The 23,107-nt window shown below is 48.5% G+C and overlaps 1 protein-coding gene across 1 annotated transcript in view; it reads right to left on the bottom strand.

The window, feature by feature from the left end:
* Positions 1-23,107, bottom strand: part of BBS2 (Bardet-Biedl syndrome 2) — a 263,238-nt gene that overhangs the window by 169,565 nt on the left and 70,566 nt on the right. The window contains exon 4 of the mRNA XM_085638719.1: positions 4,961-5,086. Within this exon, the coding sequence (XP_085494845.1) occupies positions 4,961-5,077 (117 nt within the window). The 5' untranslated portion in view covers positions 5,078-5,086. The remainder of the gene's footprint in view (positions 1-4,960; positions 5,087-23,107) is intronic.

Below are 23,107 nucleotides of genomic sequence, written 5' to 3'. Positions count from 1 at the left end.
TTCTCCATCCCTTGCTCCTCTTTCCCACCATGTTCCTTCTGCCCCTCCCCATGCTCCCACCTTTCTCCATCCCTTGCTCCTCTTCCCCCACCATGTTCCTTCAGCCCCTCCCCATGCTCCCACCTTTCTCCATCCCTTCGTCTTTCCCACCATGTTCCTTCAGCCCCTCCCGTGCTCCCACCTTTCTCCATCCCTTGCTCCTCTTTCCCACCATGTTCCTTCTGCCCCTCCCCATGCTCCCACCTTTCTCCATCCCTTGCTCCTCTTCCCCACCATGTTCCTTCTGCCCCTCCCCTTGCTCCCACCTTTCTCCATCCCTTGCTCCTCTTTCCCACCATGTTCCTTCTGCCCCTCCCTATGCTCCCACTTTTATCCATCCCTTGCTCCTCTTTCCCACCATGTTCCTTCTGGCCCTCCCCATGCTCCCACCTTTCTCCATCCCTTGCTCCTCTTCCCCACCATGTTCCTTCAGCCCCTCCCCATGCTCCCACCTTTCTCCATCCCTTGCTCCTCTTTCCCACCATGTTCCTTCTGGCCCTTTCCATGCTCCCACCTTTCTCCATCCCTTGCTCCTCTTTCCCACCATGTTCCTTCTGCCCCTCCCCATGCTCCCACCTTTCTCCATCCCTTGCTCCTCTTTCCCACCATGTTCCTTCTGCCCCTCCCCATGCTCCCACCTTTCTCCATCCCTTGCTCCTCTTTCCCACCATGTTCCTTCTGCCCCTCCCCATGCTCCCACCTTTATCCATCCCTTGCTCCTCTTTCCCACCATGTTCCTTCTGCCCCTCCCCATGCTCCCACCTTTCTCCATCCCTTGCTCCTCTTTCCCACCATGTTCCTTCTGCCCCTCCCCATGCTCCCACCTTTCTCCATCCCTTGCTCCTCTTCCCCACCATGTTCCTTCTGCCCCTCCCCATGCTCCCACCTTTCTCCATCCCTTGCTCCTCTTTCCCACCATGTTCCTTCAGCCCCTCCCCATGCTCCCACCTTTCTCCATCCCTTGCTCCTCTTTCCCACCATGTTCCTTCTGCCTCTCCCCATGCTCCCACCTTTCTCCATCCCTTGCTCCTCTTTCCCACCATGTTCCTTCTGGCCCTCCCCATGCTCCCACCTTTCTCCATCCCTTGCTCCTCTTCCCCACCATGTTCCTTCAGCCCCTCCCCATGCTCCCACCTTTCTCCATCCCTTGCTCCTCTTTCCCACCATGTTCCTTCAGCCCCTCCCCATGCTCCCACCTTTCTCCATCCCTTGCTCCTCTTTCCCACCATGTTCCTTCTGCCTCTCCCCATGCTCCCACCTTTCTCCATCCCTTGCTCCTCTTTCCCACCATGTTCCTTCAGCCCCTCCCGTGCTCCCACCTTTCTCCATCCCTTGCTCCTCTTTCCCACCATGTTCCTTCTGCCCCTCCCCATGCTCCCACCTTTCTCCATCCCTTGCTCCTCTTTCCCACCATGTTCCTTCAGCCCCTCCCCATGCTCCCACCTTTCTCCATCCCTTGCTCCTCTTTCCCACCATGTTCCTTCTGCCCCTCCCCATGCTCCCACCTTTCTCCATCCCTTGCTCCTCTTTCCCACCATGTTCCTTCAGCCCCTCCCGTGCTCCCACCTTTCTCCATCCCTTGCTCCTCTTTCCCACCATGTTCCTTCTGCCCCTCTCCATGCTCCCACCTTTCTCCATCCCTTGCTCCTCTTCCCCACCATGTTCCTTCTGCCCCTCCCCATGCTCCCACCTTTCTCAATCCCTTGCTCCTCTTTCCCACCATGTTCCTTCAGCCCCTCCCGTGCTCCCACCTTTCTCCATCCCTTGCTCCTCTTTCCCACCATGTTCCTTCTGGCCTTTTCCATGCTCCCACCTTTCTCCATCCCTTGCTCCTCTTTCCCACAATGTTCCTTCTGCCCCTCCCCATGCTCCCACCTTTCTCCATCCCTTGCTCCTCTTTCCCACCATGTTCCTTCAGCCCCTCCCGTGCTCCCACCTTTCTCCATCCCTTGCTCCTCTTTCCCACCATGTTCCTTCTGCCCCTCCCCATGCTCCCACCTTTCTCCATCCCTTGCTCCTCTTCCCCACCATGTTCCTTCTGCCCCTCCCCATGCTCCCACCTTTCTCCATCCCTTGCTCCTCTTTCCCACCATGTTCCTTCAGCCCCTCCCCATGCTCCCACCTTTCTCCATCCCTTGCTCCTCTCTTTCCCACCATGTTCCTTCTGCCCCTCCCCATGCTCCCACCTTTCTCCATCCCTTGCTCCTCTTTCCCACCATGTTCCTTCAGCCCCTCCCGTGCTCCCACCTTTCTCCATCCCTTGCTCCTCTTTCCCACCATGTTCCTTCTGCCCCTCCCCATGCTCCCACCTTTCTCCATCCCTTGCTCCTCTTCCCCACCATGTTCCTTCTGCCCCTCCCCATGCTCCCACCTTTCTCCATCCCTTGCTCCTCTTTCCCACCATGTTCCTTCAGCCCCTCCCGTGCTCCCACCTTTCTCCATCCCTTGCTCCTCTTTCCCACCATGTTCCTTCTGGCCCTTTCCATGCTCCCACCTTTCTCCATCCCTTGCTCCTCTTCCCCACCATGTTCCTTCAGCCCCTCCCCATGCTCCCACCTTTCTCCATCCCTTGCTCCTCTTTCCCACCATGTTCCTTCTGCCTCTCCCCATGCTCCCACCTTTCTCCATCCCTTGCTCCTCTTTCCCACCATGTTCCTTCTGGCCCTTTCCATGCTCCCACCTTTCTCCATCCCTTGCTCCTCTTCCCCACCATGTTCCTTCTGCCTCTCCCCATGCTCCCACCTTTCTCCATCCCTTGCTCCTCTTTCTCACCATGTTCCTTCAGCCCCTCCCCATGCTCCCACCTTTCTCCATCCCTTGCTCCTCTTTCCCACCATGTTCCTTCTGCCCCTCCCCATGCTCCCACCTTTCTCCATCCCTTGCTCCTCTTTCCCACCATGTTCCTTCAGCCCCTCCCGTGCTCCCACCTTTCTCCATCCCTTGCTCCTCTTTCCCACCATGTTCCTTCTGCCCCTCCCCATGCTCCCACCTTTCTCCATCCCTTGCTCCTCTTCCCCACCATGTTCCTTCTGCCCCTCCCCATGCTCCCACCTTTCTCCATCCCTTGCTCCTCTTTCCCACCATGTTCCTTCAGCCCCTCCCGTGCTCCCACCTTTCTCCATCCCTTGCTCCTCTTTCCCACCATGTTCCTTCTGGCCTTTTCCATGCTCCCACCTTTCTCCATCCCTTGCTCCTCTTTCCCACAATGTTCCTTCTGCCCCTCCCCATGCTCCCACCTTTCTCCATCCCTTGCTCCTCTTTCCCACCATGTTCCTTCAGCCCCTCCCGTGCTCCCACCTTTCTCCATCCCTTGCTCCTCTTTCCCACCATGTTCCTTCTGCCCCTCCCCATGCTCCCACCTTTCTCCATCCCTTGCTCCTCTTCCCCACCATGTTCCTTCTGCCCCTCCCCATGCTCCCACCTTTCTCCATCCCTTGCTCCTCTTTCCCACCATGTTCCTTCAGCCCCTCCCCATGCTCCCACCTTTCTCCATCCCTTGCTCCTCTCTTTCCCACCATGTTCCTTCTGCCCCTCCCCATGCTCCCACCTTTCTCCATCCCTTGCTCCTCTTTCCCACCATGTTCCTTGAGCCCCTCCAGTGCTCCCACCTTTCTCCATCCCTTGCTCCTCTTTCCCACCATGTTCCTTCTGCCCCTCCCCATGCTCCCACCTTTCTCCATCCCTTGCTCCTCTTCCCCACCATGTTCCTTCTGCCCCTCCCCATGCTCCCACCTTTCTCCATCCCTTGCTCCTCTTTCCCACCATGTTCCTTCAGCCCCTCCCGTGCTCCCACCTTTCTCCATCCCTTGCTCCTCTTTCCCACCATGTTCCTTCTGGCCCTTTCCATGCTCCCACCTTTCTCCATCCCTTGCTCCTCTTCCCCACCATGTTCCTTCAGCCCCTCCCCATGCTCCCACCTTTCTCCATCCCTTGCTCCTCTTTCCCACCATGTTCCTTCTGCCTCTCCCCATGCTCCCACCTTTCTCCATCCCTTGCTCCTCTTTCCCACCATGTTCCTTCTGGCCCTTTCCATGCTCCCACCTTTCTCCATCCCTTGCTCCTCTTCCCCACCATGTTCCTTCTGCCTCTCCCCATGCTCCCACCTTTCTCCATCCCTTGCTCCTCTTTCTCACCATGTTCTTTCTGCCCCTCCCCATGCTCCCACCTTTCTCCATCCCTTGCTCCTCTTTCTCACCATGTTCCTTCTGGCTCTTTCCATGCTCCCATCTTCTACTGGCACAGGGCTAAATGCAGGTCCCAGTTCACGGTGCATCAGTAGAGTGGACCCTAGTGGAGCTCGCATCAGTTCCATCTTAGACTGAAAGTGTGATCAGTGACCAGCGGAATTAAACTCAAGGCTGTGCATTCAGTATGCCATCTTTGTGGTGTGGGTGCACACTTTGAATGCTACAAGGACTGAGGCCCTGAAGGTGCAGATTTGATGCATTTCTTAAGGGCTTATGAAGGTCCAAGACTTTGAAAGCTGCACACCATAGGCTGGTGTCGGATGGAGGAGGCTCTGCCAAGCCCGCCCCACCCCTATAGCATTCCCATACATATCGATTCTGATGGCTATTGGACTGCTCCTTCCATAGCCTAGTCTGGTGGCCCCGTGGACTCCAGTATCCACTGCACGCTCAGTTGGACCTCATGGTCGTTACCTCGTTCTATTATGTTATCTACCCGTCACCCACATCCCACCTCGAATGAAGCTCGTGGTTCTAAGAAGTAACTGCAACTTTGAATTACAACAATAGAATATTTTCATTTTAGGGTTTGTGTCAGTTGTGCAAACCACAGTCACTCTGATGAGTAAAGTCTTGAGGGAAACCCTTCTTTTAGCTCAACCTTCTATTCTAACAATTTAACCCGCAGATAAAGACACCCCCAGGGTGAAAAAGAAAAATCAAGAGACACGTACCTTGCCGGCCTGAGTGGCAGCTGTAAGGCATGGATGCAGGCCGTCATATTTGCCAACAGTAACCATTCGGGGGTTGATTTTGTGGTTCAGCTTCAGGGTAAATATTGGCACAAGCATGGTAGAGTCCTGCAGATTAAAAAGTCAGATCTTTAAGCTAGGCTGAGCAGGCCACATTCAAGTTAGCACAGAGAAAAGTAAAATGTAAGCACAAGAAAACCAACAGCAAATGTAAAAGATTTCAGATTCACGCTACTTTTTGGACAAGGCAATCCTAAAAAGGACAACCACTTCAATAGCACACATTTGCATATATGTGTTCCTTTTTTCAATCTTTCGGTTTTTTGTATAAGCAGAAGGGACTTCCAACTCCTCGAAGGGTTTGTCTTCTATATTTTGTTTTATCAACTAATGTTTATTATCGAGAAGAGTGAAACGAACAAGGGTGTCAGTTGCACCAATTTCGCATGACGTCTTTACCCACTGAAATGCTGTAGAGACATTCAGGAATACTTAATAATTGTAGGACGATCCGATGTTACACAATTCTATGTTCGTATTGAAAAACAGTGACATGGATGAGAAATTGAAGGTGGGTCTGGTTTGAATGGAATGAATCAGAAAAGTCGCAGTGCGGTTGTAAATGAGGCCTAGTACACAGAGTGGATGGTGAACCACATACAATTGCAAGGACTGTAGGCCGAAGCAGAGAGCGAGGACTGGAACAGAACTACCTACAGGGGAGCGCTTTAAAGGACAGCCATTGGCACCCCATACAGTGTGCATCAGAACCGGAAGACAGAAAGAAAAGCTGCAACTATGGCCCATTGGTGACTGAGAACATGGGATATCACCCCTCAAGCGTGATTGGGCGATAATCATTCCTCAGTGCTACTGGGGTCTAAGTCATGGCACCAGGCTGTAGGATGTACTCTCTGATCTATATACTAGTTTAATGTACATCTGGGCGAACCACAGTAAGCTCGAGCCCGACTCTGCCTCAGCGCGAGGTCCTGTTGGCATGGTCGAATTGGGATGACAATTTGGTCCGGGCACTGACGAAACAAGCATTTACAATGCAAAGGTCTCGGCATTGTTAAAGTTAGAGCTATTGGCATTGCTCATGACATTATTTTTGTTTTTAAAACATTTAAAGAAATGGCATTGTTATTTACAATGTCAATCGCTTAATCACTCTCCAATGCGAGACCTATTGCATTTGTACCCACACACAGAGCCACACACACAAATAGAGCCACACACACACACATAGAGCCACCCACCCACACAGAGCCACCCACCCACACACACACAGAGCCACCCACACACACAGAGCCACCCACACACACAGAGCCACCCACACAGAGCCACCCACCCACACAGAGCCACCCACACACACAGAGCCACCCACACACACAGAGCCACCCACACACACAGAGCCACCCACACACACAGAGCCACCCACACACACAGAGCCACCCACACAGACCCTGAGGGTCACTGAAGAATTGGAATTCCTTGTCGCTGTGGAAGTGGTGATCTGTGGATATTTAGGCTAAAGCTAAGTAGTGCGTACTATGGGTACTGGTAAAGAGTGTGTGGAAAACCATCTGTGGTGGAGTTAACAAAAACTGTAAACACTGATCAGGAGACTACGTCTACCATTTAAGTCCAGATGTGGTTCCCTGCATCTTCACAAAATATCACCAAGGAGCACACGGAACTCGTGAAAGCGCACAAGACATAAGGGTGCATGATGCGATCCCTCGCCTTTGAATATGTGTTTTTTGCTTGCTGTGGCATGAATGCAGCACATCTCTGATTGTGGGGCAGATAACCTACACACACACAGCCTACCTCTCAGACCTTCAAACATGCATGACCAACCTCCTGGGAGCATGCCCACTACAGCGCTATGATCATCCACCTTGTCTACAGTGAGATTTTGTGACACACAAGTGTCAAAGTGAGTTTCTGCAATCCCTTATAAGACCGTGTGGGTGATGTCCCTCTTACAATTCATGTTTCAACCTATAAAATGAAAAAATATAGGCGCAGAGTTCTGAATGCTCGCCTTTAACATAGCTTCCCTGTAAGCTATGCAGGTGCAGTTTACCAATATGCTCATCTATATTGAAGATTAAACAAAAATAGTTGGAGGTTACAGCCCCATAAACTTGCTAAAAAGAGTTAAATACCACCAATCACCTGCACATTCGCATTAGACCAAGCCAACGCCCTATAAAAACCAATGCCAAAGGTGAGCTTTGATGTGTGCACTTTGTCAGTGACGTTCCTCTGAACATATACATTGGCGCCAAGACTGTGAGCCAAGGGTCGAATTGACTGCTCTCCTATCGCGACCTTGTCTCGCTCGCCTATGGTGACCTTGTCTCACTCGCCTATTGTGACCTTCCCTTTGGCAATGTTATGCATATGGACCATTAAACTGGTGTCTTACAAAAGCTCTGAAGGGATGGGGTTCCGTTACAGCGACAAGTACCCCTTAGTCACTCACTGTGAAAAGCCACAGTTCACCTAAGCAGGCCAGCAATGCATGCCTACATAAAATCCTACAAGTGGCCTCTATGCAAACTTCCCTCACACTTAATACCGTTGCTGTTCCGAAAAGCGCCTAGAAGCATTTGAATTACGTTGTGTGCGCATTAACATAACAGACTTTCCGGCACACTAGTCACACATCGTGAAAAGCTGGATTGAACTCACCCTGCGATTCCTTCAGCCTCCTCCGACCCTACTGCATGTTTAGAGAGCCTGGGGCAAGCAGAGAGTGCAGCCACGATGCCACGAGTGTCCTGTGAAATAAAGAGAGCTTACCAGCCTACGCGCATGTGAAGTGCTGCTGCGTCCGGGTCCAGTGAGTGCACGCGTCCTGAGGCTCTGTGCATCCGCCATTGCTCAAGGGCAACAACCCGCGAGTGGTGTGGTGTTGGCCACCATTATTAAACAAATACGAAACTCAAAGCATGCGCGGCGCGCTGAAAATCGAAACAAAAAGCGACCGCCATTGCTCAATGGCAGCGTCCCGCGAGTGTTGTGGTGGCGACGGCCACTATTGCCAAACGAGGGGTGGGTGGTGTAAACACCAAGGGTGGGTGGCGGTGGAGGGGGGGGGGGGATAATCGGAGGGACTGCAGCATTATTTGCCTTTACTTGCCACATTAATTAATGCGAGCCACGGGCGCCATTGTTATATATGTGCACCCGCGTTTTAAAAGTGAAAGCGGGCTTGTGCTGCTAAATTAAGCATGGACCCCAGGGAGCAGACTTAGACGAGGAAAGAACAAACAAGGAGCGAGGGGCGGGAGGTGGTGGGGGCTGACAACACAGAGGGTGGGGGGTACAGCACAGACATTCATCGAGCACTGACACAAGAATGAATCTAACAGGCGGTAACCGGAGGAGCCGCTAAAAAGGATTACAGCGCAGCTCCAGGGAACTGTAATGGGAAACTTCAACACGATTCGAACAAGGTACACATGAAGAATTCTAAACAAGAATATACGGAGACACCGCCGCCTTTCTCCGAGGTGAAGAAGAAATGCCTCGGAGAAAGGCAGCGGTGGGTTCGGGGCGTGTTTTTCTTTTTCTCTCCTCTTGCCATTGGCTGGAGGAGAGAAAAACACGCCCAGCGAAAAGTAACAAAAAAACACGCCCCCAAATCCGAAAAGGACGGGGCTTGTTTTGCGAGACAAGCCTCTTCTCCAATGGCTGGCCAGCATTTAAGAGGCCAGCCAATGGAGAAGAGGAGAGAAGAGGGGCGGGTTCAAGCCCCTCTTCTCCAAGTCATTAAATCTCGCGAGCGAGACTGCGCAAGCACAGCCTTCACTAGCCGAGACCTAAAAAGTGGCCCACATTCAAGGGGCGTGGCCCACATTCAAGGAGCAGAGGTACAGAATGACTAAGTGTCAGAGCGCAGCCTCCACAACATAAGAAAACCAGACAGGGAAGCACTAAGGGGAATTAAATTAAAATTAAAAATTTGCATCAGAAAAGCGGTGTTAAAAAATACGGACATGTTTTTATAAAGTGTCCTCTCTAATTATCATGTTCCCTTTGCAGAATCATAAAGCATGAACAAATGGTTATTTTTTATAGTTGTTTTTCCATTTGACAGTTTTATATAGTGTGAATTCAGCCCAAGACAAAGGCTATTTGAGTTCTATTCATGAGCACCAATTACAGTACACAAGATCCGATTTTTTTTATCTATGGGCCTGGGCGATGAAGTGATCTGCCCAGAATCACAGGGTGTTGAGCAGACGCTGGGACTCAAACCGGATTCCCCATCTCTGCAACTCTGGCGTCAGGCCACATATGCCTATGCACACACAAGGAACAAAAGTGGGAGGATACTGTTCTTACGAAGGACACAGGGCCAAGGTGACAATGGCCTACAAGGTGAGCAACTAAAAACAGCAAGGCCCCTTTTACAAAATTATTCGAGCCCTCCAGCCCAGGAGCACCTGAAAAGCAGCGAGGCCCCAGCTATTAGTAAATTAATCAGTCCTCCACGGCCTTAGGGCAATGGCCTGGCAGGGGAGCACAATACACATCTGCTGGGTCATCCATGGTAGCCAGGGGGAGGCTGAGTTGAAGATGGTGCCAGTTGCCAACATCACCCGGCCCCCCACAGCAAGTCCCATTCTTCCTCGCCCACTATGACCTGAATAAGAAGGGCTGTGGCCGAGGTGTTAATGCAAATACTGTTTCTAGGCTGCGTGGGCCCCAGGGGGGCCGAGGTGAAAATGGCTCAAAGGCCTAAGCAACACCTGGCCACTAGGGAGGCCAATTCTTGCACACAAGCACCCCTCCCCAGCCCACCCTCAGCGTGATTGCTTTGTAGGGCAGGGGGTGAAGGAGAGGCCACAGCTGATAATCGCTGAGCGGCCGCCCAGCGAAGCTGCTTTCCTTTCTCTGTCCAGTGCCCTCTGTGGGCCGTTTTCTTTTCTCCCCTTTCCCAGTCCACAGAGAGCACTCTGTGGACTGGGAAAGGGGAGGGAAAAAAGCGGCCCACAGAGGGCACTGAGACACCGGCCCATCGGCCAATGCCTGAGTGCCCGCAGTGCCAATCCGCCCCTGCCTGTTGGAACCTCGAGCCCATAGTGAGCCGAGCTTTCATGTGGCTTCTGCCTGCCACCCTCTGCTCTACTCAGGATATGTGTTACGACCAAAGCTGCTGACTTTGGAACTTGGGAACCATTTTTAGGTCTCGCCTGACCCAGCGCATGCACTGGTCTGGCGAGACTTATTGAGAGGGCTCCAAAAAGTGCTACCAGGCCAGACTAGAGCTACAGTGCATGTGCGCGGGCGCGCGCGCCGCGCTTGATTGCGGTTACTTTCACGGCCGCTTTGATGTTTGATCACGATCACTATCACTTTCGCGGCCGCACGGCATAGCCAATAGGTCTCGCTTTTGGGACCTTATAAGTATTTAGTTATGCAACTGTTGCATGGCTAAACACTTATAAGGTCCCAAAGGCGAGACCTATTGCCTATGCCAATGCTTGTTGAGTCTCGGCGGGGCTCAACATCCTGTGATTCTGGGCAAACACTTAACCTTCCAGTGTCTAAAAAAATAATGTGACCTCGTGTAAGGTAACTGATGCCATGTAAAGCGCTTCAATACCTTAGGGTCCAGTTCGCGCTATATAATAAGTGCAGAAAATTGCACAAACAGGTAAATAGAAAGCATTAATATAAAAAGGAGAGGCAAACAGATACTCATTTGGTGGCTGATTCTCAGATAGTGAAATCAGAAAACTTGGATAAATCGCAGGTTTTCCGCTTATATTGTGTAATCTTAGGCACATATTTTATTTCACCAAAACTCCTTTTTCTTCATAACCACGTATAAAAGCACTTTCATTTGAAAGCATGTGATTTCAGAATAGCAGCTAAAAGCCTATTGTGTTTGATTCAATAGACAATGTTGCTCGATAATGACCTGGGCCACATAGAGGGTTTACACAACAGTCTTGCCTCTTCACTAATGGCACTGTCACTTTCATGTTTAAAATCGCTTTTAATAAACGCTTCACAGTGTGGTACTCTAATGTGACATATTAATTGCAAAGCTTCAACTAGTTAAAGAAATACGCCTTTTGAAAATGTGAAGAGACTTAATCATATTTTACGCGATATTTGTTGTACGATTTACATAGCAAACATTTTCAGGGCTCGGCTCATGCATGGACTCCAATAGCCACCCCCAGACCTTTGGCTTGGCTCTCTGCTAGAATGTTGGTTTGCCTCACTCTGGTGTAATAAAGGGTTCAGCCACTATCTCTTCCCATTTGCTGGGAAGCAAACTGTTAGGGAAAACACAAAGGTGATGGGTGGAATGCTTGCAAACAGTTTCAGCCACTGGCAATCGCTCAGGGTAATACTCCAGTCCACCGTTTTTAGGTCAGGCATGTGCAGCGCATGCGCTGCTCTGCGAGCCATGCTGTATTGGAGTGTGTACTTGAAACTCCGCCTACTCTCCCCCCATATTTGTCCCTTGCTTGTGTCATTGTCCTTTGTAAATACTGGCTTCTGATTTGTTATTAGGGTAAACAACGTTTACCACAAAATTTTTCCCCCTTAGGGAAATCACAACGCGGTCGTTACAACGACCGCGTTGTGATTCCGAAAACCATTACTCCGCAAGTCGGAACAACGACTTGCGGAGGGGGGGGGGAAGGTGTTGGATTTAAAATCCAACACCTTCCCTAGTGTCCGCACAGACTGGAGTTGGAATAGTAAATTATACTAATCCAACATCCAGCGTCCCCCCCTCTGCAAGTCGTTGTTCCGAGTTCCGACTTGTGGAGTAATGGTATGCGTAATCACAACGCGGTCGTTCTAACGACCGCGTTGGGATTCCCGACGGGGAAAAAGACAGCGGGACGACGACATACATTCGTTATTAGGGCTTGTTTGTCCCTCCTTAGTATCCCCTTGTCTTCATTTGTAACTTCCCATGAGGACTGGCCCTTTTACTTCGGTACGTCTTTTTTACTCAGTACGCACTATTTTATTTAATGAGTTACTCTTACTGCAGGAGGGTCTCTCCTGCGCAGTTGTGACCATCGGCTTGTATATTTAACTTCTAGCAAACCGGGGGCTCTTCAAAAGACGTGATAGATATAAAGGGGCAACTCAGAGACGCCTACAAGCATTTGGAATGCAATAGGTCTCGCATTTGCGAGAGTTTAAGCTTTTGGCATTGTTTAGGAAAGTAGGATCTGCTTCTAATGGTTACCCCCACTTTTTACTGAATGTAATACTGTTTTTGACTAGTCTGACTTGGATCCTGCTAATCAGGACCCCAGTCAATCTGCTTCTCCCTAAACTGTTATGTTATGTACTTAGGTACACTCCAGATTGGATACCGGGGCACCCTTGTCAGTGCCCATTATATGGTACACATGTACCCAGGGCATAGGTACCCAAGAGGCCTCCCATGGGCTGAAACATGTATTATGCCACCCATGAGAGGCCATGCAAAATGGAACTACAAGCCTGTGTAAGTTGGTGCATGCACCACTTACTTAAGATATAGGTTTACTATATATAAGGGTCACTGCACTTAAAACCTATAAGTCACCCATACAACAGACCTTAACAATCCTGAAGGCAGGGTGATTGGTTCTAAGTGAGAGGGTGTCACTGCATGAGCAGGACACCCCTGCAGCCTGCGGAGTCCATTCTCCCGGGTTGCCAGTGAAGCAGCCATTTAAGACATATAAAGTGACATTATGCGACCGCGTGATTACCAACTCTAAAATGGCTGAAACAAACCCTATTGTGTTTGGTGTCAAACATGTTGGAATCCTACCCCCATACCGGTAATGATTCCACCCCTCACAAGCGAGCTTTGTGAGGTCCCTGGTGTTCCTGGTACCAGCCTTTTAGTCCTGGGCAGCACAAGATTGTTGCTGCCGACCAGAGACACCTTTCTGCCCTCCTGCTGCTGAGCCAAGCTTGAGCAGGGGAAGGCAGAACAATAGGCATCCTGTCACAGGGAGGTGTGACCACCTCCCAGACAGGATTTAGTGTATTAAGGCTGGGTGGGTGCGCTTGCCAGTGACTTAAAGTCTGCAAGAGGGGAACATTTGGTGTCCCTGTCCATAGTCCAGTTCAAACCAGTCCTGGGAGCAGTTGGCTCCCGCTATGGCGCGAAACTGGACAAAGGGCATGGGAATAACCTCCCCACTGACGAAACCCTACCCTGGGAGGGTCCCCTGAATCTTGCCATCCCTCTTCCTTGAGTATTTAAGGGCTTACCTGGCTGTAGGACCTTAAATTCTAGGTGGACAAGATTCTGAACAAGAAACCACTGAACTTCGACCGTCTGGACACTCTGGACTTCGTGTGGGCCACCCTTCGTCTCCAACCCAGTCTGCTGTATCGTCTGTGCCTGTGCACCATACAGGATCCGTGCAGGACCTGTGGAGCATTAAGGACAACCGAAGATATCTCCCTTGGAGTGAAGGAGTCACTACCCTGCATCCGCAGGCACCGCAACAATGATGACCGGTCTGCTGATCCTGAGCTCCTATGGACTCCGAAGGATTCAGCAACACAGGAGGTGGGTTTCTACGTCCCTCAAGGCCCAAGCTGCCCTCTCACCAAGTTTGAGGTCAGAATTCCTCGTGGGGACTGCAATACACGAACCCCTGTGCACCGTGTACATTTGCAAGTGCATATGGTTGTTGGCTTTTCCCGAACAAGTGCATTGGGCTCCGATTATCCCCAACCTCTGGCACCATTTCTTACCAAGAACTTCGACCTCCTCGCACTGAGTGCTCCGTGGGCTATTGTTTGGTGAAATTACCCGAGGTCCTCTCGCGACTCCTCTGCCTACGGCCTGTGGGTCTACTGGAGGGTCAACTTTGCTTTTCTTGGGCTATCCTGGTTGCTCCAGGCTCGCCCTGACTCCCCTGTGTTTGGAGAGTCCCCTGGACCTTGCTGGTCCGAACGTACACATTATTGACCTTCTGCGTGGGTTGCCGTTGCCAGGACTTGTTGGTGCTCCCGCCAGACACCGACCCCTCAGCACTCAACATCCTTCATGCGACAGCTCGTATCCGGCTCATGTTCACCCTCGACGTCTCCTGGTCGCAGTAGATGCAGAGTCAAGGACTCCATCAACCAACCTGAAGCACCCGACATCGGTGGGCATTCGTCTACCGAGCCCCTAGTCCCAAGTGACACAGAATCTGTCTCCTCTGCTTTCAGGTACCTCGACAAGAATTCACCTTTGGATTCCAACTGACACTTTTTTTCCTTCCAGCAGCAGCTCTTCTTCAAAGTCCTCCACTGGGTTCGACGGCGGTTTCCGTTGCCACTTCAGACCTATGCACCCGGCTTCCTGGGATAGGTAACTTGGGTACCTCGGAATCCCCAGGTGGGGTGGCTCTCCAACCTCCTATCTTCCCGGGTTTTCTTCGAAGTCCACTGGGAAGGGTCCTTAAACTGTAAAACTTAAACTGCGACTTTCCCATAGAATTATACGGAGCACATGATCATGTTCCCACACTGCACCCTTTCTCCGTGAGGTCCCTATCTACTGACCTTGGGTGGTTACTTGGGGCCTCAGCAATTCTATGTCCTCTCGACACTGTCTTGACTCCAGTTGTGGTTCTTCTACCACTTACTTAGTATATGGTTTGGTGTCCCCCTGGTGCCCACTGTGTATTAGTGCTATTTACTGTCATTTCTGAGCTTAAGTATTGTGTGCTTTGTGATTATCTCTGTGTAGGAGATACTGTGTCGTACTAAATAGTGTTATATCAATAAATACATATTTTTATAACCACTGTGTGGTTCTCCTTTCATTTAACCAATACTATAAGGTTACATCTGGTAAAACAAGCTGCTTAACATTCCTTCGAAACTAAGCCTGAAGGCTGCTCTCCACAGCTACCACTTGGATAGCTTTCTAAGGTTATCTTTGACCTCTTAAATCGCCATAAGGGTTGTTTGGACTGGTGCAAGGTGCCCACTTTAATTAGTGGACAGCATATACCAGGCCAACTACTTACACATTGTAAATGACAATGCCTTTTATTTATATTTAAAAAACCAAAACATAAATAAAAAGCATTGTCACTTTCAATGCCAATAGCTCAACCTCGCTTAAATGCGAGACCTATTGCATTGCAGATGCTTGTTTGCCCTGTATGCCACTGCAGAGAGGGACAAGCGAAAGCAAATCAGCCTTGGTCCTGCACCAACAGGAACAGACCAGTCTGAAGGGACAAACCAGGTCCCCTCTGGATGGGAACACAAAGACCTAGACCAGTTTCCGCATACTTAGGCCTTGTCAGCGAGTCGTATGTTGCAGAGACAAGTTAAAAAACAAGCATTGGCATAGCCAATAGGTCTCGCCTTTGGGACCTTATAAGTGTTTATCCATGCAACGGTTGATGTTGTTGCACCAAGGATATTGTGCTGCATAACTAAATACTTATAAGGTCTCAAAAGCGAACCTATTGGCTATGCCAATGCTTGTTGAATTACGTTGTTTGTCCTGCGATTCAACTGTACAACAGTCATATATACCATGAGACATTTAATCGACTTATCTATTGAACTAACAAGCTTTAAGTGATTGTTTTTTAATATCTTTGATACTAAGCAATTGTTTGACCTGACAGAACACATTGTAGCAATTACTGACCGCCAATAACTGGCACACAACACAGGGATGCAGTTGTGAGACAGAGAGAGAGAGCAGGAGCAGTCTACCTCCTTTTATTGTAACCCCTCTGGCCACGCCTGGCAAGATGTGGTGGGTGTACATCTGGGTGCGGTCCCATAAGCAGGACCGAAAACCTGCGACACACAGGTAAGTGGCACACAGGTAGGTGTGTGCTTGCCCACGTACACAAGACAATTGAAAGGAAGGGGCACGTGTAGGGTTGGGGAGTACAGTGAGGACACAATGCCAGCCAATCAGGGCCGGACAGGCCTTTTATTTCACCCAGCATTTTCCTGGTGGGCTGAAGCCCTGGGAGGCTTGGTTTGAAAGCCCTGGGCCATTAATGGTGCCTCTGTCACTTTATGCAGCTCCTGGAGGTTAATTGCAAAAGGCACAGGCAGGCTTCAAGAGCGAGACATATGGATGGGTAAAGAGAAAGTGATCAGCGAGGGAGAAGAAAGACAAGAGAGAAGGGAGACTGAGAAAGAGAGAAATCGAATAAGGAGACAACGGGAGCGGGGCTGCTCCGAGCATTTTTGCCAGACCTGCGTTTGGTTCCCAGGTCTAGCCCAGCAGCCAATGCTCTCTATCTGCATCGTAACCTGACTTTAAACCGCAGTGAAATCCCGATTCATTTTGTGATTTACAATAATATCAGTAACACGGTAAATAAAGGTCATGCCATGTAATATTTGAGGGCTTCATCATTATACTAACGAGCAATTTTGCAACCTGAAAAATCCTACCTATTTTTGGTATTAGAGGTGTAACTGTATGCAGCATTTGTATGAGTCCAAGAACGTGTAGATGCAGCTTTGGACTGTGTGTTGGTTTTTGTTGGGCTTCTATTTTTCGATCATAGGCATTCCCCGTGTGCTGAATCCCGGCGCGTATTTATTTTCTAGACTGCATTTGTGAACACACTTTTCATAATTAGGCGTCCCAGATATCCTGTAGTTCATCTCTGTTTTTAAATCACTCTGCAATGTTTATGTTCATTAAGGGTGAATCAGGCGCTTGCCGAGCAGCTTCTCCGCCTAAACAGTGAACATATTCCGGTATTTTATCAATTGCAGAAAATACAGCTCTACATTCACTTCCCACTAGATGGCGCTCTTGACTAAACACAAGGAAGCTCTGCGTTGCCGGTCCTGATATCTGAGGGCAGATGCACCTTTTAAAATTAAAATTCACAGCGATTACGACATCCCAGACACAATCGGTCTTCGTGTACACAAAATGTCTTGGAAGAAACGAGAATCAAGATCCAGCAGCCTTGCCCTTCAGCAGGAGAGCTAGGCTGAGAGCATCAAAAGCTGGATACAAAAAAAGTGTTGGCAAAAGTGAAAGCGTTTCACTTGTGAGAGTGAGCAGCACCAGGAGCGATAATTGCTACCATATGGCACCGCGCGCTCCTGCAAGTGAATCGCCACACGTGCACGCGTTGCCATTGAAGGCAAAGGAATGTGTGCACGTTTTTGGCTGAAAAGCCGAAGCGATGGCTAAAGGTCTTTTTGCCTATACAGCGCATGCGCGTTGCGTAGGCGAGACCTAAAAATAAAGGAAATACGAGGGCTTGAATTTTTCAGAGTAGGTATGCGTCACCAACACCGTGTGAGAGGACTGGAGGTATATATGTAATGGTAATTTTTAGGTGACAGGGATATCATTTAGGAATACCAACTGCTAGGCCTTGGATATGCTTAGAACCATAGCATTTTTTTTTAGCAATCCTTGTTACCTTAATTAAGGTACTTCTCATAGTTTAGGCCCAAGTATGCAAATAGCTCCAGCTTATGCTGTTAGCTTGTTTTTTGTGACTGCTCTCTCTCAATTCCTTTTATTATGCTGCAGATTCGAGTTACAAAAAGAAAATATTAAAAATACAAATGAGACAGTTAAGTCTCTATTGGTGGGGGTCAAAGATAATCCAGCGCCACTTCCAGAGATGTGATGTAGGCTCACAGGCACATCTACTGTACTTATGACTTTGGTGAAGTCCCACCCTGTTAGGGACATCTACACCTAGCATGTTCGAGAAGGTCTGGAGTCACTGATCTTGTGAGAGGCCAGTGATCAAGCCGAGTAATTAATTACAGATCAGACACCATGTGAGTTAGAGACCAACAGAACAAAAAAAAACGTGCACGTTTGTGTAGGAGCCGCAAAGTGTGAGCTCCCAGAGACTTTTGGGAATCCATTTGAAGGGAATAGTGTGCAATGAAAAACCGAAAATAGATTAAACAGCCATTAAACACAACAGTAGATGACAGAAAATACCAAAGTAAAAAATTATACTCATCCCGACCATGATCACTGCTCCACACTGATGGGCTCAATGAAGATTATGGAGAAGTTATTAAATCTTCGAGTAAAAAAAATGCTTATTTTGTATGTTTTGGTGCTATTATTGCACAAAAAACAGTGATATAAAACCCATGCACAACAAGACAAGGAACCATAAAATATGGAAAATATTTAAAGGTTGCTTCGAAATACAGATTTCATCATCATAATGATGGCCCGAAACCACTGTGCAGAGGATTAACATTGTCTAGGCTAATAGGATTATGCAGGGTGGATGATCAAGGCTATCAAAATTATGCGGCAAAAAAAAAAAAATGTGGCACATTGTCTGGCGGTATCATTTTTACCTGTTTAATCTATAAACAACACTTTTGGTAAAATCTGCAAATTTTGGAAATTATGTATAAATACAGTAAATCCATAATTATGTGGTAAACTCTGCAGCCACAGATTCACCACTTACCTCACTATTGCCCATTGTTTTATCAAGATTTTATTTGTGACAGGTAATCAAAAACAAACGTTCTAATTCCAGTCAATGCTCATTGCTAGCTGCACATTAAAAAAAACTGCTTGCAATATAGAATAAGCATTTGCAATGCAATAGAATCTCGCATTTTAGAAACTTTGACCCATTGGTACTGTAAATGACAACGACTTTAATTATTGCAGGTTTTTTAAACACATATATAAAAGGCATTGTCATTTACATTACCAATAGTTCAGAATCTCGCAATTGCAAGACCTATTGTATTGCAAATGCTTGTTAGAGTTCGAAAAAAGTTATCATCTTCTAAAGTACATTACAAAGAGCATTTTGCAGTCTTAAACTCCAAATCAGAGTGTTTGCAACCATAATAATGCTTTGGGTTTAGTGAGGTGAGAATTTTTTTAAAGTGGCTCCTGTTAATAAAAGGATATAACAATAAATTGGAATTATGCCCGATTGTTACACTGGGGTCTGTCTTAACAGAAAGAGGCGTTTCCAGAGGCCATGGAATTATGCCCGATTGCTACCCTGGGCTCTTTAACAGAGTGTACTGTCCCAAAGAAGAAAGCCAGAGGCTCAAAGAAGAAAATATCCTTTAAGTTAATATGGCACAACTTGAAATTTCCAGATGTCCATTGTCAGGATTGCTATTTTGTCATTTACACAGCATGCAATCTGTTATTGTTATTGTATTGCAACACACGTGGTAACCCGTGGATGAATTTCCATTCAGTTCCGAGATAATCACATCAAGTATTTCTTTGCTATTGCATTCTGGGACCTGCAGTTTTAAGCTTCATTATCAACAAAAACTCACGTTACGATTGTAAACAAAAAATAAGACGGGAGACGACAGCATTGCACCACTTTTCATCTTGGGCTACTAACAGTCAGGGCCGGACTGGCCGAAGTGGGCACCGGGCATTTCCCCGGTGGGCTGCCAGGGTGGGGGCCGGTTTTGGGCCCCTGGGGGGGCCGTTTTTGTAACAAAACCGTCCGAAACCGGCCCTAACAAACAGCTCGGCCGCACCCCCAACCCTCCGGGGTGGTCAGCCGAGCACTTTGCCAGGGCCGGTTTTGGTTCCCAGTCCGGCCCTGCTAACAGTTGGTAAACATAAGTCAAGCACACGTTATACATAAACCCACTGAAAAGAAATAAATGTCGTATAAGGGTAAAAAAATATGTTGCATACATACAAGTGTTCGCCTACACAAAGCCCTAGTGTGACCCTGGCGGGTGTCGGTGTTATAAGGAGGCGGCCAATGAGAGGGAGTGAGAGCTGCAATGCATACAACAAATGCCAGAGGACTGAGACGCTACGAGCAAGTGCTGTTTCTTTAGACAGCTCTTCTCCGTGATTAGTCCGGTTTCCCAGCTTCAACCCAGTACTGTACCTGCACCATTACTTCAGAGAGCGTGTGTTGGATAATACACTAGACTGGGTACCCAAGAATGCATACATCCAGACCCTGGCACCAGACCAGGAGCCTTAGCTCTTCAAACTAAACAGATTCTTTCACTCTCCAAGCCCGAGGCAGCACGGAAAGGCACCTGGTCTACGAAACACTACATGCAGGCCCCCTTACACTAATTTGTGCTCTTAGCCCGGTATACATAACCCATACATGCCAACATTTCAGAAGAGCAAAGTGGGAGCTTCTTTAAAAAAAAATCGGGAGAACGGGGCCTTGAATCGGGTTACTGTCATGTATGGGCTTTGGAAGTGTGGTGCTGCAGGATCCGACATTTGAAACGCAAATGCACGTTTGTTTCTTATCTTTCAGAAGCATGCAGCGCAAAGGCAGGCAGAGAGAGAGGGTGATGCAAGTGTTCTGCACTCACTGGCCTGGCAGGTTGCTGGCAGTGCATATACAAAACCCCCCTCCCCACCTGTGTGTCAGCCCAGGCGCACACACACTGCCGCCCCCGAGTACTTCACAGGTCTTTTAAAGACCATTCGCTTGTTAGAGGCTTTGTTGGTTTTTCACCCCTTCTAGAGCCCCTGCATCGCCACTCTGACTATTGCTGGAAGAATTAGCACCTTACACAATACCAAGCCCTGTCTACTGAAACCCCGAGGAATCGGGTTTTTGCTTGCAGGAATCGGGAGGCGGGAGACTAGCCTTGAAATCGGTAGTCTCCCGCCTGAATCGGGAGGGTTTGCATGTATGATAACCTGTGCTCACTGATGCCGACTCACTGGCCTTTAACAAAGGCATCCCCTAGCACGTCGTGCCTGCAGTAAGAGAAACGCAATAAAGAAAATAAAAGGGCCAGTCGCCATGGGAGGTTCCAAATGAAGACAAGGCGGTACTAAGGAGGGACTACCATGCCTCTTTACGAATCAGAAGCCAACATTTACAAAGGGCAGTGACACACACAAGTCAATGAGAAATATGGGCGGATAGTGGGTGGGGCTTCTATTCCCTAACCACTACAACAAGTCTTGCAGAGCCGCGCATGCACGCTGACTCTAGGCTTGACCTAAAAATAATTAACTAGTACCTTATTTTTGTCATCTCGGAGTTCTGGTTACATTGAAAAATGTACAGTGCCAAAGATATCATCAGAACCCCTCAATGACAGCACTGGACCAGATTACACAGCTACCCCTTTATGTATCCTCTGTATGTTCTTAATGTTAAACCACTGTGTATATGCAAATAGATAAACCTCAACCTGAAACGAGAGGCGTCATCAGGGTGCAACTCATGTATAACACCTGAGTAGCAAAATCATTTCCATTTGGTCTATTCACTAGACAGCATGAGGAATACGGCCTACTGGCTATGTTAAAATATGAGCGTTCACAAGAAGTGGTGAAATCGAATGTATCTTGTTTTCACAATCTTTATTTTCATCTTAACCAAACAGGTCAGGCATATAGACACAAACAGTATCAAGCAGAGGTATCATGGACACAAGACGCAAAGTTGACGAGATACATGGCTTTCAGACATCACATCAATCAGCAAATAAGGTTTATCCATACAATGCATCCTTAGACCCTCCCCCGTCGTATAGTTCAGGTTCCAGTCTTCCCGACCTAGTTCACAACAATATTTTAGGAGGAGTGGTTGTGTGTAGCTAGGTAGGCATGTATTGAAGTCCATATATCTTTAGGGTGGGGGGGAATTAGATACATCCGCATTTTCGGCACATGTGGTGGGTCCGGGATTCACTGGGCGGATCTTTGGACTGTCCTTGCTTTCCAGTTCATGATCAGCCTTCTTGTAAGGAGCAACAGGGCAAAGGCAACAAATTTGCAGTAGGTTTTCGCCACATCTTGGACATATCCCATCAGTGCCATCACTGGTCTTACAGTCAAATCTGGGGTGGTCATTTCCTGTAGCACGTTGGCAAGCTTCTGCCAATAGGAACGGACTCCGGGACATGACGAGGCCATGTGGATGAATCCCGAATCTGGAGTGGCTCAGCGACAGCACGGAAACTGCTGAGAGGCCATATCACAACACAACAGCAGGGGTGTAATAAGTTGAACCACAGCCGGATAAATTTGAATCGACCATTAAAGGAAACCCTTTTGATCTGTTCACAACAATATGTCAACTGTACATTTTTTTTTTAGTTATGCCCCAGTTCAAGTTCCCACATTTCCTTCATGGGGAGTGTTGTGTTTCATAATAGCTGCACAATGAAGTTGTACAGACGAGTGAAAAACTTGAAGAGCATGGGGTTAGTAATAAGCAGCATAAGTCGCTGCCACTCAGCTCGCTCCGCTGGGTAAGATGGATAAAGATATTTTAGAGAGCAGCAGAGAAGCTAATAGGTTAGTGTGTGTAAGGGATTGGAGGGTTCAGCTTTCAGATAGCACGGCTCGCAGTGTGCAGTGTCTTTATGCCGTATACTGGCTAAGGGTTAAAATAAACTGCCAATGAAATCATTTCATTGCCATTTTACTTTTCACCAATGCGTGTCGCAGCAGTTACATTTCCCCCGAGCCAGGAGAAATGGGGGGGGGGGGGTGTCCTCTGCTGCCGATTGGCTGCATAGAGGACTGGAGCAGTGGCTTGACTGGATGCTCCAAAGTGCGCATGTCACTTAAGCCAGCAGTCTTGCGCAGGCTAAAGTGACATGCGCACTTTGAAGCTCTCCACCCGGCTGTCTTAAACAGCTGGGTGGAGAGCAAGCAAAGGCTTCCAGGACATGAAGGAGCATTCAGCCAACCCACTCTATCCAATCCTAGTGCTTCTCCAATGCTGGTTAACAGAATGAGAGCAGAGTCTTGATTGGTTAGGGGAGCTCTTCGTTCTACAGACAAACTGCAGAAGAACACAGAGGAGGATGTGCAGCCCGTGGGTAAATACCATTTAATTTAATTTAATTTATATTAAATGTGTAATGTATGTTGTTTAGCTTTATGTTTTGCTTTTGGAAAGAGGCATATTTATATGGACTTTTGGATGGAGGGGTTGTTTTAGTTTGGGCTTTTGGAGGGGATGGGTTGTTTAATGATGCCGTTTGTGAAGCGATGGGTCACTTCGTTCGCCCCAACACTTTCAAAGGATACCAGCCGCCCCTGCATAAAGAAATTATTAGCAAATAGTTCATCAACAGTGTGCAGAGCAGAGCTTTTGCTTGTAATTTCCGGTGCACTTAGTTGTAAAGGGCAAGTTGGGA

This window comes from Triturus cristatus, chromosome 12 (genome assembly GCF_964204655.1).
Source record: "Triturus cristatus chromosome 12, aTriCri1.1, whole genome shotgun sequence".
NCBI lineage: Eukaryota > Metazoa > Chordata > Amphibia > Caudata > Salamandridae > Triturus > Triturus cristatus.
The sequence above is the reverse complement of the archived record's forward strand: the minus strand, read 5'-3'. Positions and strand labels throughout refer to the sequence as shown.